This window comes from Panthera leo, chromosome F3 (genome assembly GCF_018350215.1).
Source record: "Panthera leo isolate Ple1 chromosome F3, P.leo_Ple1_pat1.1, whole genome shotgun sequence".
Classification (NCBI taxonomy): Eukaryota; Metazoa; Chordata; class Mammalia; order Carnivora; family Felidae; genus Panthera; species Panthera leo.
Genome location: NC_056696.1, coordinates 66,815,153 through 66,828,614, shown reverse-complemented (window position 1 = coordinate 66,828,614; position 13,462 = coordinate 66,815,153). Strand labels below are relative to the sequence as shown.

Here is a 13,462-nt window from a genome sequence, read left to right as displayed (position 1 = left end):
CCAACGATACGTTATACTGCAAAGTACAAAGGAGGCCATCAGTGCTCTCTCCCGGCTCCTATACCTGCCCTCCTTCTCTCCCCACCAACCACATCCTCCCCTGCTTCAAACACTGACCGCCCTCTCGATTCGGATCTTTCTTTTCACCCTGACACATCCCCGTCCTGCCTCTCCCGTGGCAGTTACGAACCCAGCTTTTACTAAACTCACTTATGTTTGGATCACAGACAACAACGAAAGCAAGTTATATACTCACTTGTCTGTTTTCCCCGGTGCAATCTAAGCCCCAGTGTATCCCCTGTGCCTAAAACACTGCCTAACATTGAATATGTATTTGATACGTGTGTTGAATCCATACAAAATTCCCACATCCCAGACCAACAAATGTGCAGCAAGATCTGGACAGGGGAGCGGTCTCTGCCCCCATGTTGCACCCAGTCCTTTCTCCACCTGTCAGGCCTCAAGTTCAGAACTAGTGAAAGACCAACGCTAAAGCGGCAAAGCCGTCAGGCCCACGCCGGGCCCTGCTAGGAGAACCCGGATTTCCTCTGGGATCCTGCTGCATAATCAGATGATCCCAGGGCCGGTAGTGGGGTCAGGAATCCTGCAGAAGCTGCCTGGCTTTGGCCCGCACTGATCATGGTCCACGACCTATACCTACACCTCAGACTTCTGTGGCCACTGGTCTGGAGAACCTAGGGGGTTTTCTAGAAGTTGAAAGAAACAACCCACTGATTCAGAGAGAAAAAAGGAAAATGAAACCAAGGAGAGACTAAGGGTCAGGGGACTCTTGGAAACCCCAGCTGTGCGGTCCCTCAGCCCAATTTCAAGGGAAGCGACAGGGGCCCCAGAACAGCACGGTACCCTCACCCTGCAAAGACACCGCCAGTGGAGGGCAGTGTGGGCTGACAGGGCAGAACCGCCTCTCCACAGAAGTGGGCTCCAGAGACGGAAGCTCTCTGGGGGCAGGACCCACGTTTTAACAGCTCTGCCAACATTCTAAGGGGAATCAACGGCACGTCAAGGATCTTGCCCACTGGAAAATTCAGAGCCGGGGATCAGTCTGTCAACCACGTTAGAAAATGTATTCTTTCAATACAAAACTGAATTGCTGAAATTATGGATATTCAATTTTGGCATTTACTATAAACCTTGAATTTCTATACAATTCTTTTCTGACCTTCTTTTTGGCTTTAGTTCACTATGAAATTATATAAACCCCTGGAGATCTTTAGTAGACCGGGTTTACTGGCACCTACACCAGAGGTAGGCAGAAAAAGGCTAAACGAGGTTTCACAGACGAGGGCCCAGAAATCCCGTGTTGGGCATCTAAGTGGCACCAGGTTAGGCAGCAAGGTTACAGAGTGACCAGCCCTTGGCCCCCCGGATGTTCCCGAGCTACTGAGAAAATTCCCAGCAGAGAGAAGCACGCATACAAAGCTCTGTTGTGCGTGCACCAGAAGACCTAAGCAGGGCCGCAGGCGTCCTCGGTGGTTCTCTAGGCGTGGGCCACCCGCCCCGACCCGCACAGGAGTCACCTGCAGGGGCCTCGCCCGGGAAGTTGGTGAAGATGCAAATGCTCAGACCAGATCCCAATCCGAGCTCAGGGAGTCAGAAACCGCCTCCCTGGGTGAGGGAGGGGAGGTGACTCCCAGGGGGGAGGCCCTGCCGTGGGTATGCCAACACACATCTCTAGAGGTTCTAGATGATTCTGTCGGATGCCTACAACTGCAACCTCCGCTGCAGGCAGCCTAGTCCTGCCTTGAGAAACTGAACTCAAAGTCCGTCAAGGACCTCCCCTTCCTCCTGAGCAGACCTCGTACGAGAATGGACCAGACTGTCACCGTCTCCTCACCCTCTCTTCTCTCTTCAAGCCACTGCACACTGGCTCCCGCCTGCCCTCCAGGCCCAGAAGCCAAGAAAATGCTCTACGTCCAGACGTTTCTCTATCCCTTCCGCCTTCAGCCTGTGGGAGCATTCGACACTCCGCCGCTGCCTCTCCGCTGCTCCCTCCCAGCCTCTTCTGTGGGACCCGCTCTCGCTTCCCCTGGGTGCGGGCGGCCCGCCGGGCCCCAGCCCCTGCCCGCGAGGGGTGCGCCCTGCTCCTCCTTCCCTGCAGCACGCTGTCCCTCCGGCGCTCCCGTTCGAGGGGGACCCCCACCCGCACCGAGGATGGGGCACCGTCCTCCCCCACGCAGCCGCTGCTCAGTGTCCCACCGTCCTTCTCCACCCCCGGCGACAGCTCCCTGCCTGATCGCCTCTCGGCTCTGTCACTGCTCCACCGACGCCACAGGAACCCCAGTTTTCCTAACGGCACGTCCCATTCACGTCACCCCCTGAACCCAGACACGGGCCCCGGCTCCTTGCCATCGTCCAGGCTCACCTATTCGTTGTCCCGTGGCCACCCCCCCTCCCCCCCCCCACACACCTCGCCCTTCCTGCCCCCGCTAGCCTGGCTCTGTTTTAGGCCTCAAGGTCCCTCCCTCCAGGAAACCTTCCTCGGTGTCCCTCCCGCGTGCGTCAGCCGGTGTCACCTAAGAGAGCTCGCGGTGGGATCACACACTGCCCGCTACCTTCTGTCTCTCCGCCCAGCGGAGAGCGGTGTGTGCAGCTCACTCCCGCTGAAGCCCTGAAGGTTCGAGAAGTGGACCAGACCTCTTAACCTGAGTGCCAGCACGGACCCTCCCGAACCTCAGCCCTGTCCCTGTGAAGACACTGGCACGCGGTGGTTTCTGCCCCCGTCCCCAGGGCCCTGAGCAGGAAGGGCGTGCGTCTCTGGCCCCACACAAGGTCCATTGACAGGGCTGCTGACTGCACTCTCTCCACCGTCTCCCCCAGTGTCCCCCAGACAACAGCGGCCTTTCTCCGTGGGTCTGCTCTGGGAACTGAATGGGGCCGGCCTGGGGCCTGGGGCGGGCAGGACAATAGCAGGGTGGGTCCGGTGCCGTCAGACCCCCTCGGGGAGAGGCAGCCCGGAAGCCAGGCCGCCAGTGGGGAAATCCCCCGGCCTCTGAGAAGCAGCCCCAACAAGGCTGCTCTGTCCCTAGAAGAAACGCCAAGTGCCCAAGACCGAGCACTGAATTCTTGGTCTCCGTTCCCGGCAGCACTGTGTAGAGAGCTGCTTCCTCGAAAACTCCGTGGCCACGCCCGGTGGGGATGGGAAATGCCCAGGAGGAGTTGCAGGTGAAGTCAGTTAACAGCAGGCAGGTGTGCATGCCGTATGGAGAGAGCCAGCTGGGCACGAGACATCAACCCACAGGAACGAAGAGACAGGAAGAGACGCTGTCACCGACACAGAGCATGGGAAGGACAGAAGCACACCTGCTGACCACAGGGCGCCAGGGGTGCGGCGTTCTGCTAGGACCCCTACGTGAATGATTTTACACAAAGGGTGAGAGTCCAACTGCTGTACGTGTGTACAGAAGGGACACTGAATGACAGAGACGTACAAGCGCGGTGGCATTCACCAGAAACGGCCTCCCTGAAGTCGTGGGGGGAAGAGCAGGCCCGAGTACAGGTGCGGAGGGGCGTGTGGGCCCAGGAAGCGGGTGGGGGGCACAGTAAGAAGAGGTGGGCCGAGCTGAAGGAAGGAGCCACGGAGCCCCAGCTGGGGGGTCTGGGCAGGGAAGGAACGGCACTGTGGGTGTCTGGCAAAGGATGCCTTTAGGACGAGATCCTGCGCACTGGGTTCTTAAGTACCGTCCCGTGTTTGTTCGGTGTCCCCGGAGCAATGTCTGCCAGTCCCTAGTTTAGGGCGAGCACAGGCCGGAGCCCCCAGACCCGGGTGTTCCGTGACAGCTGAGTAGAGCCCAGGCCGGTCTGGTCCTGGTCCCACCAGCCACCTTGACGACACAGAATTCGCACGGCCGGGTGGTGGTTGAGTGGGGGCTCCCACAAAGACCTTCTCGCCCCAAATCCTGGACTCTGTAACTCTGGTCCCAGCACCTCTCCCGCAGAGATGCCACCCCCCCCCCCCCGGCCCTGGGGCCCGGTCTGCGGCGTGGGGGCGCAGTGTGAGTTCATCCCCGTCACACACGTGCCCGCCTCCTCAGACCAGGACCAGTTTCCCGAGGGATCTCCCAGACCCGACTCCCTTCCCGCTCCCTTCAAGAGGCTGCCACGAAGAACTACAACTATGTGGTCAGGAGGCCCAGCCCAAGGGCCGTGTCGGCAAGGGAAGTGATCGCTGGCTGCGGCCACAGTCAGCGAACTACTGGGAGCCGATAGGGGACAGACTTACGGACGGTCCCATTCTCTCCAGCGACAGCCTGACCCTCCTCGCAGCCAACCTGTCTCGACACCTTGGAAATCAAATGGGATTCAGCCCTAACAGACCCTGCAGATTTCCCCTCCACGGTGTCATTCGGGTCCTGCCTCTCTTCTCTGTTCCACGTTATCTTTTGCCAAGACGGCCGCACAACCTCCCTGCCGGCCTGCGGGCCCCAGGCTCTCTTCCGATCTGCCTGTCGACGTCCGCAGTCCGCGTTCTCTCTGCCACATAACACACAAACCTCACTGGCTCCCTTCTCCCTCCCGCATCGAGTCCGAACGCCTTTATCCCCCCATCCTGCCCACCTCGACAACCTACTTTCTCCCTGCTCTGCAAACACACACCATCTTACCACCCCGACGCGCCCCATGCTGGTCCCACCTAGAACCTCTGGCGGTGCTGTTTGCGTGTCTGCCGTGGCCCCTCCCCTCTCCCTAATTTCCCCCTGCCCTCTCCCGGCTGCCTTTCTCAGCACCCGCTCTCTCCTCTCCTCAGAACGCACCTCTCGACACACACGGACTCGAGCAATCACTACTATCCTTTCGTGGTTACGTTGTTATTTCGCTAACGTTCCCTCCCGACGTTACCTGCCAGGACACCAAGGACTGAGCTAGGTGTGCGGCTGTCTGATAGATATTTGCCGTCCAGCAAGCGGACTACAGATCACAAGGCATCACCTGGGAGGCTGCTGGAGTCACCCGGTCCCCCCTAGCACCTGAGGCCAGGCCACGACCGGTGACGACAGACCCCGGCAGACCACCTTATGGTGGCTTCAAATACTGGCGGAGAAAGTGCTGGAAATCAAGACTCTGAAATCACTTCCCCTGACTTTTCAAAGCTCCTTCCTTGTGCGTTCATATCTTAGTTTGCTGTTCTTTAGAATGAGGACGAAAACCCTGGAGTCAAACAAAGAGATAAAAGAATACTCGTGATTTTAGGGCCTACGCTGAAGTCAGGATGAAAAGACAATGAAATGGGCTTAAACTGGAGCAGAGGCAAGTCTGAGACCCTAAGTGTGCTAGCCATGTGGAGCCACCTTCCTCGAGGGACCAGCCGGTATGGGAGAGACACTCCACCTGCTGCAAACTAGCCCCAGAGGCGTCCATTCCGGAGCCAACAGGAAAGGGCAAGGTGACCCCTTAAGCCTTAGGACGCGTGTGACGTTCCTGCCACAGCTCCGGGTGTCCTTCCAGGAGTGAGAGCACCTTGCAGCCCCTGCTCCGGGCCCCTCAGCGCACTTCCCCTCTCCTCCATCCCTGCAGCACCAGCTCTGCTCCCTGGTCTTTGCAAACTTTCACTTTCACCGTTTCCCGGAAGGCCAGACCAAGATCCCCGGGGGAAAAGTCCTGGTTCTGGAAAGGACACACGCATGATGTTCTCAGAGGGACCGAGCCCAAGAGGCTGCGGGCTGATGTGCTCCCCTGTCACTCAGAGCCCTAAAGATCCATTCGGGAGGGACCCAGCGTGACTGAGTGAAGGAACGATTCCTTTTTTCTTCTGAGACAGGACCTGTAGCTTCGTGAGCGCTGCTGACCCCCACGGGGCGCAGGAGTGACCCTGGAGGCCAGAGCCGGGCTGTGTGCGGGTCCTGCCATGGGCCACTCAGGGGCTGAGAAGGGAAAGCATGCACGGACCCCGGGGGGGTCCCCGAAGAGGCTCTTCAGGCCACGCGATAAACCGCTTTAAAATAACATGCCAATGGGCCGCCTGGGTGGCTCAGTCAGTTGAGTGCCCGACTTCGGCTCAGGTCATGATCTCGCGGTTCATGAGTTCGAGCCCTGCATCGGGCTCTGTGCTGACAGCGCGGAGTCTGGAGCCTGCTTCGGATTCTGTCTCCCTCTCTCTGCCCCTCCCCTGCTCGCTCTGTCTCTCCCAAATGTAAAATAAAACAAAAACAGTTTTTTTAAATAAATAAAATAAAATAAAATAAACCAAGATTAACACGCCACTAAAGTGGAGACCGAAAGGCGGTAAGTGCCACTATGAAGACACGAAGCGGACTCCGTCAACATAGATTAAAACAACTCCTGTGGCGTTTCCCGGGACGACACACGCACGGAAGCCCTTCCCTCCCATGGGATCCCACCCAGACCTTCAGAGCGGCGGTGCGGGGTGCTGGCCCGGGCTCCCAAACTCCACTCCGTGAGGGTTATGAGTTTCCAGGACTCTGTCTCTATACTAATTCGGGAATGAGCCATTACCCTTCATAAGATCTTTTTATTTTTGATGAAATCATACCGTCACTTAACTTTTCATATTTTTTATTTATTCTCTTAAATGGGTGGCAAGGACTCTGACAGTAGCCCGACCAAAAACAACAACAACAACAAACAAAACAAAACAAAACAAAACCCTAAATAAATTTGTTAATCAAAAGGCGCTCTCTCGGGGCGCCTGGGTGGCTCAGTCGGTTAAGCATCCGACTTCGGCTCAGGTCACGATCTCACGGTCCGTGAGTTCGAGCCCCACGTCGGGCTCTGTGCTGACAGCTCGGAGCCTGGGGCCTGTTTCGGATTCTGTGTCCCCCTCTCTCTCTGCCCCTCCCCCGTTCATGCTCTGTCTCTGTCTCAAAAATAAATAAAGATTAAAAAAAATTAAAAAAAAAAAAAAAAAGGCGCTCTTTCAAAAATGCTTTTGAAGTGAATGAATCTGGAGTTGAGCTCAGCGTGCTCCGGCCATAGTGGTGATTAACCACCAAACGTTTCATCTCCAAATCCGCTGCTACCTCTCATCTCACCCCAGACGGGGCAAGGGTATGTCCTCGAGGAGACTCAGCATTTCAGGGGGCTTATTACTTGCAGCTCTGAATGGGAGGGAGGCCAACCATCTAAACTCAGCTGAATGGGGATTTCTAGGACCTGGGGCTCGGTAAGAACCTGCAGCCAAGGTGGGAAGAGTTCCCAGAACCACCCCCTTCCTTTCCACATAAGCCCTGTCTGGGCACCCAGCGTCTCTTCTCTGCAGACCTTCCCCAAAGCGCAAGGCTCTCTACCGTCCTTCCTTCCTGTGCCCCCCCCCCCCACCCCCAAGATTGAGTCTCTTCTAGAAAAAAGGCTACCGACAGGGAAAGGTTACATTCAGCCTCAGATCTCTGATAAGGGCGGTTGCTGGGTCTGGATTTACTCTGAATTGGGAATGGCCGGAGATCGCGAAACAAATTCTTTCCACCCCAAATCTAAGGGAGCCAAGGTAGCTACGGTCCCTCCCACTCATCAAAACTCCTGAGAAGCTTCCTCTTCTCATATTCTTCAGGTCTATCACCCAGCACAGACCACAGGAGAAGTATTTCTCCCTCCCGACCACGTACTTCTGCACAAAAAGCCTGTTCACTCTGGTCAAATGCTTCGAAACGACGCAAGGATCCTTCAGTCCCTCAAAATCTGTTTTGGGCTAGTTCAGAAAGTACTGCGTGACGCTAAATCAAACTCAGGAGCTCACCGCCTAGAATTTACAGTTTTACAGCTTAGAAAGCAATCTGAAATATATTATCTTATTTGCTCCTCTCAACAGCCCCACGAGACAGACGCAATAAATGTTATAATCCTCAAATGACACACAGCGTGAAAATGTTTGTGAACCAGAAGGCCTTGCACATAAGCGAACGCTCGTTTCGCCTACGAGGAAATCAGAGAAGGTCTGTGACCTGCCCAAGGTCACGGAGTTAAGGGGCATGCCAGGGCTCAAACCAGGGCCTCTTGGCTTAACTCTCCTACTTCGCCGTCTGTCCTGGCCTCACAGGGGCTATCTTCCTCTGCACGGAGGAAAGCTGCCGTGCGGACGCAGCCGCCTAACCCACCCGGCCGGCGTGGAAACGTGTGTCACTGGAGACGAGGCAGAAGGATCTAGATCGTTCAGCAGAATTCATTACCGTTCCCATAAGACGAATTCAGCGTCCTCACCTCGGCCTGCAGCACCAAACACACCTTCAGGATCTCTGGAGAAGACGAGGGGTCGACGGGCAAAACCGACAGGGGCTCGAGCAGCCGCTGGGGCCCATGTCAGTCACAACCGATTAATACGGAGAGACAAAGATCAGTCACAAATACCCCTCGTTCCAGCGGACGTGGGTGTCAGTCCCCTAGAGGGGGTTCTTTTCCACAAACGTGGTCCTGTGTCACGTGGTTTATCCCCTGGGAAATACACGCCACCTAGGAGGCCTTCTCTGACCCCGCTTTGACTACCTGGGAAATCAACACCGGAGCGCTGAGACAATCTGAAATGGAAGACTTTCTGCTTGCTGCCACGCTCACTCCTTCCCACAGTCACCTGTCACACAGTTATCGAAGGCTCAGTGCGCACAGCTTACCGCTGAGCAAAGCAGACACAGTCCTTGCCTGTGCGCGGCTTACAGCCTAGTGTTGCCGTTCCCATTCCCTGGTCTTCGGGACCCTTCCCTCGCTCCCCAAATAGACTGCACACTCTTTGTGGGCAGGAGCCGCGTCCTTCAATTTTCTGAAACACTCGTCTGGCGTCTCATGCTAGACCCTACACGGCACGTGGACAAACTATAAGAGAAACCCTGACGCCACAATCTGGAGCATTCCTTCTGCTCAATCTCTCCAGTGCGGAGTAAAATCATGAATTATTTAAAATCCAGAGTCTTGAACCTGAGATGTCAAAGGCCCAGCAGAATGAGCCCGCAGCCTCGGGGGTGAGATCGGATACGACGGGAGATACCTAATGGGGAAGAGAGCTGAGGTGGGGGCAGAGGCGAGGAATGCTCTCAGCCTGCAAAGGTACATTATCCCCCAGGAGAAAACGGTGCTTTACTACAGAAGCTAGTGTTGGCCCCAAGACTGTTAAAAAGTGCAAAGGGAGGGGCGCCTGGGTGGCTCAGTCGGTTAAGCATCCGACTCTTAATTTCGGCTCAGGTCCTGATCTCACAGTTCGTGGGATCGAGCCCCATGTTGGGCTCTGCTTGGGATTCTTTCTCTCTCTCTCGCTCTCGACTGTCTGCCCGTCCCCCACTCTCAAAAATAAATTAAAAACAAATAAATGACCCTTAAAAAAAAGTGCAAAGGGAACACTGAAAGGCATCTTCACCTACTGTCAAAAGGAGAGACTAACCCCACATTCCACAGGACCAAGTCATAAACCCTGTTAGCGCGTGGCAAGCAGAAGAGCCTGGGCCTGACAACCTGCATCGGAGCTCAGACTCTGCCACTGGTCCAGCAAGATGGCACTGGGCAAGCCACGTATCCTTCCCGAGCCTCAGCGACCCCCTCTGTAAAACGGAATCACATCCAACTTGTCTGCCCCTCAGAAACGCTGTGGGCCCAGATGAGATATGTCCTACGAAAGCTCTTAGGAAGATGTCCTGCGCTGTATGAATCCCGACAAGACTACAAGGATACACAGGCTCCCAGAGGGGCATCTCGCGTTAGCCCGGGAACCGTCATGGCCCCCTTCTTTGCCCCCCTAAGCCTGGGTTGCCACCTGCTCACATCCCCGACTTCTAAGAAATCACTCACCATTCAAATCTCACAAAAGGCAGGTGCACGAATTTCCAAACTCCAGCAGGAGGAACAGAGAAGGCGGCAACCATGTCACCTCCCTGCCCCGACGCACCTCGGGCCTCCCTTTACAAGAGGCCAGCAACAAGGGGAAGGGGCACACGCCTTATGTCCTTTGCGGCTGGCCGCCTTCTCCCCCCACCGCTGCCAAGTCAGGTCCCGGGCTGGGGGACTGCTGAGCTGATCTGATGCTGAACTGATCTAAACAGGACTCGGGGACGACACACAGAGGAGTATCTGGGAGGAACAGATTATACTCAGGCCGCCTTCCACAGCCAAAAAGAAATTACTATTAGCATGGATAATCAAAGGTTAACTGGCCCAAAAACACCACCACTCCCTGCCCTTCCCTGCCGCTCCGCTCACACGGCCTCCAGGCCAGTGCTCAGTCCTGCAACCACCCATCTCCATCCAGTTAGGATGTGTGCAGCACCCACAATGCAGCCCTCTGTCAAGATTCTTAAGGAGAAAGCGTTGGGGGTGGGGGGGGGGGGCGGCGGGCAAACGCCTCACAAAGTTGTAAACTGCGGTGGTAACCAGTGAAGCAGAGGCTGGTGGGGGGTGGGTCCCGGGCTCAGACTCCAAGGCCCAGCGCCTCTGCAGGTTAGGCCTGAGAGCCCACAACTCCTAGGCAGAGGAAAGGCCCATCCTGCAGAACCAGGCTTTTTAAAAACGGCTTAGAAGATCAAGCCTAGAACGTGCGCCCGTAAGCAGGACTCCAATTAAACCCTAAGCCTGCAGAGCAAGAGATTCTAATGTGCCCTGTGCGTTTGCCGGGCCATTCTCAGCCACTGGCAAAAATCCAGACCTGTATGGGTGCAAAGGGTGTTTCTGTCCCATCAGTCAGGCCTGCAACATCCTCCTCGTTCTAGAAATGGAATCCACCCCATCACCAAGCCCCACCATTCCGTAGCAACCAGCAGGCGGAGGCCCACGCCCCTGCAGGGCCCTTCCCCCAGCAGCTCAACACCTAAAGCCAGTCCCAATCCACCCTGGGGACTCACGTGACCGGGCTCGTGTCGCCTCCCGCCCCCTAAACTGGCGTGTTAGGGGCTCAAAATCAGCCTGTAGCAAGGCAAAAGTCAAAGGCTGATGGGAGCACGGCCCCTCTTTCTGCTCTCCCAGCTCTGCTGTCTATTGCTGGTAGATTAAAAAAACACGGAATCAGGACGCGGACACACACACACACACACAGAGAACATAAACACACAGACAGGTCCGGAAGGTCCCCAGAGACGGTCGCTCCCACCCCGACCGGGGCTTTGCAACCTTTTATCCAAATGCAACACCCACCCTCCCAGCCTTTCCTTAAGAAAGTGTTGAAAAGCACATCATCCGTAAACCTACCTGTCTATGCTCTGGGGCAACCTTACACTCATGGTTCCTCAGCGCGTCCGCGCCGCCAGGGTCCTGCAGTGTGGACGTCGGGATCGGGGCCGAATCGGCTGCGATGGTTAAGAGAGGCGGGAGGAGGGCCTCCCCGCTCGCGGCCGGACGGTCGGGTGCCGTGCGCTGGGCTCTCAGGACCCCGGGAACTGAGGCTCCACTCTACTCGCACCGGCCAGCATGCTGTCCTTTCTTGGCCCCCGGTCCCCTCCCCCGCCGCAGGGAAAAGAAAAAGAAGAAGGAAAAAACCGAAAGAAAAAGAGCAAAAACTGTGACCTTCTCAGAAAACAAACACCCGACCGCAAATCTCTTCACGGCTGGCGCTGCGGGCTCCGGCGCGGACCGCAGGAAGAACGCGCCCCCGGCATGTCGGCGCTCACCGCGGAGAGCGGGCGCGGGCCCCCCGGGCCCCCCGCCGGCCAGCGCCGCGGGCCGCGGCCACAGGGACCCCAGCCGGGCCGGGCCCCGCCGCCGCCGCCGCCGCCACCGTGCAGCGGCGTGCGCGCCGCGGCGGCCGCTCAGGTCCGGCCCGCCGCCGGGACCGCGCTTACCAACGTCCTTGGAAAAAGGGGAAAAAAGCAGCCTTTCCGTGAAAGGTCTGGAAATTCCTCAATGGGCCGCTGGCGCACGGCGAGCGCGCGAGCGAGCGCCTCCCCGGCAGCGCGGCGCCCCCGCCTCACGCCCGCCGGACCCCCGGCCTCTCCGCGCCGCCGGCCCGCGCCCGCCGCCAGCCGCCGGCCGCCATCAACCGCGGCCGCCCGCCTGCGGCCTCCTCCGCGCCGGCCCGCGGCCGCCCGGCCCCGGCTCGTCTCGGCCCCTGCGCCGCCCGCCCGCCCGCCCGCTCGCCCGCTCGCCCGCCGCGGCCTCGCCTCCCGGCCCGGCGCGCGCGGAAGGCGGCTCGGCGGCTCCTTCCGGGCCCTTCCCCCTCGGCGCGCCGCTCCTCGGGCGCAGGCCCGGCCGGCCGCCCGTCCGTGCCCGCGCCGCCCCCTTCGGCCCCGCTCCGGCGGCGCGGCCCGCAGGCCCCTCCCCCGGCCCCTCCCCGCTCCGGGTTCTCCTCCCCGCTCCCCTCCCCCCTCTGGGCCTTCCCCGCCCCCCGCACCCCCCCACGCCCGTCCTCCCTCCCCTCCTCCGGGCCCTCCCCCAGCCCCTCCCCCTCCCTCCTCCGGGTCCGCCTCTCCGCTCCCCTCCCCCGCTCTCCGCTCTCCCCTCCTCCGGGCCCTCCCCCACCCTGGCGCGTCCACCCCCCACTCCGGGCCGTCCTCCCCGCTCCCCTCCTCCCGGCCCTCCCCGCGCTCCACCCCCTCTCCGGCCCCTCCCCCTCCCCCCGCGCCCCGCCGCCCCTCGCGCGCCGCCCTCTCTCCTCGCGGCCTAGCCGGCCTCGGGCGCGTCGGGATCCCCGGCTTTTCCCGGCCCGGCCCGCCGGCCGCCCGGCCCCGGCCCTGGCTCGCCGAGTCGGGGCGCGCGCCGCCCCCTCCCCCTTCTCCCGCCCGGGGCGCTCCCACCGCCGCCGCTCACCCTCTCTCCACCTCTGACCTCATCTTATTTTCCAAAAATCTGTGCGGCCCTTCTTCCTGGGTGCCGGGAGCTCTTTAGCCTGTTCCCGGTGTCCGTGACCTCCCTACCCCCGACGCCCCCCCACTCCCCCCCCCCCCCCACCCTGGGAGGCAGAGACCTTTCGCTCTTCCCCCTCCCCTGCGTTTGGGCACCTTGGTGCCAGCCCTGGAGCGTTTTTGAACTCGGTGGAAGAGCCTTTCCAGGACAATTCTATCTTTACAACCCCTGTCGCAGAATCACGGTTCCTCAATCTTTCCAAGTAACATGACATTGGTCAGAGGGTCCCCGGCATTACAGTTAAAAATAAGATAAAAAGGAAACTTTTCCATCGGGACTGGGGAATGCTCTCTGTCTTCCGGCCTAGGTAAGTGCTACTGTAGAACACCCCGCGGGCAGTGTGTTCCCTCCCTCCCACACCACCTTGATCGTTGGGGGGCGGGGAATACATGCACGGTGCACGTGTGCTTACCCACACATCCGTGAGCAGTGTGGACGGAGCCGTGTGGACTGACCCCAGCAGCGTTACCAGTTAGCACGAGGAAAGACGAGTAAGCATTGGCCGACGATTAGAATAACCCAGGAGCTTCCCCTAGATGATACCAAGCGCAGGTTGACAATTAAAAGAAAGACCTGCTGCCTTCACCGTCTTCACCGCCTCCCAGGTCAGAACTCCCCAAGACGGGTGGTCTGCCGGCATCTGAAGCGCCACGGTCCAAATTGCTGCCGTCCTGTTGTTTAT

General features: G+C 58.7%; 1 protein-coding gene across 10 annotated transcripts in view; it reads right to left on the bottom strand.

Moving 5' to 3' along the window:
- Window positions 1-11,582, bottom strand: part of ARHGEF11 (Rho guanine nucleotide exchange factor 11) — an 87,303-nt gene extending 75,721 nt beyond the window's left edge. For all 10 annotated transcript variants that reach the window (XM_042926419.1, XM_042926428.1, XM_042926420.1 and 7 more), the window contains exon 1: window positions 11,131-11,582. In XM_042926419.1, the coding sequence (XP_042782353.1) occupies window positions 11,131-11,162 (32 nt within the window). In that variant the 5' untranslated portion in view covers window positions 11,163-11,582. The remainder of the gene's footprint in view (window positions 1-11,130) is intronic.
- Window positions 11,583-13,462: the final 1,880 nt, after the last annotated feature.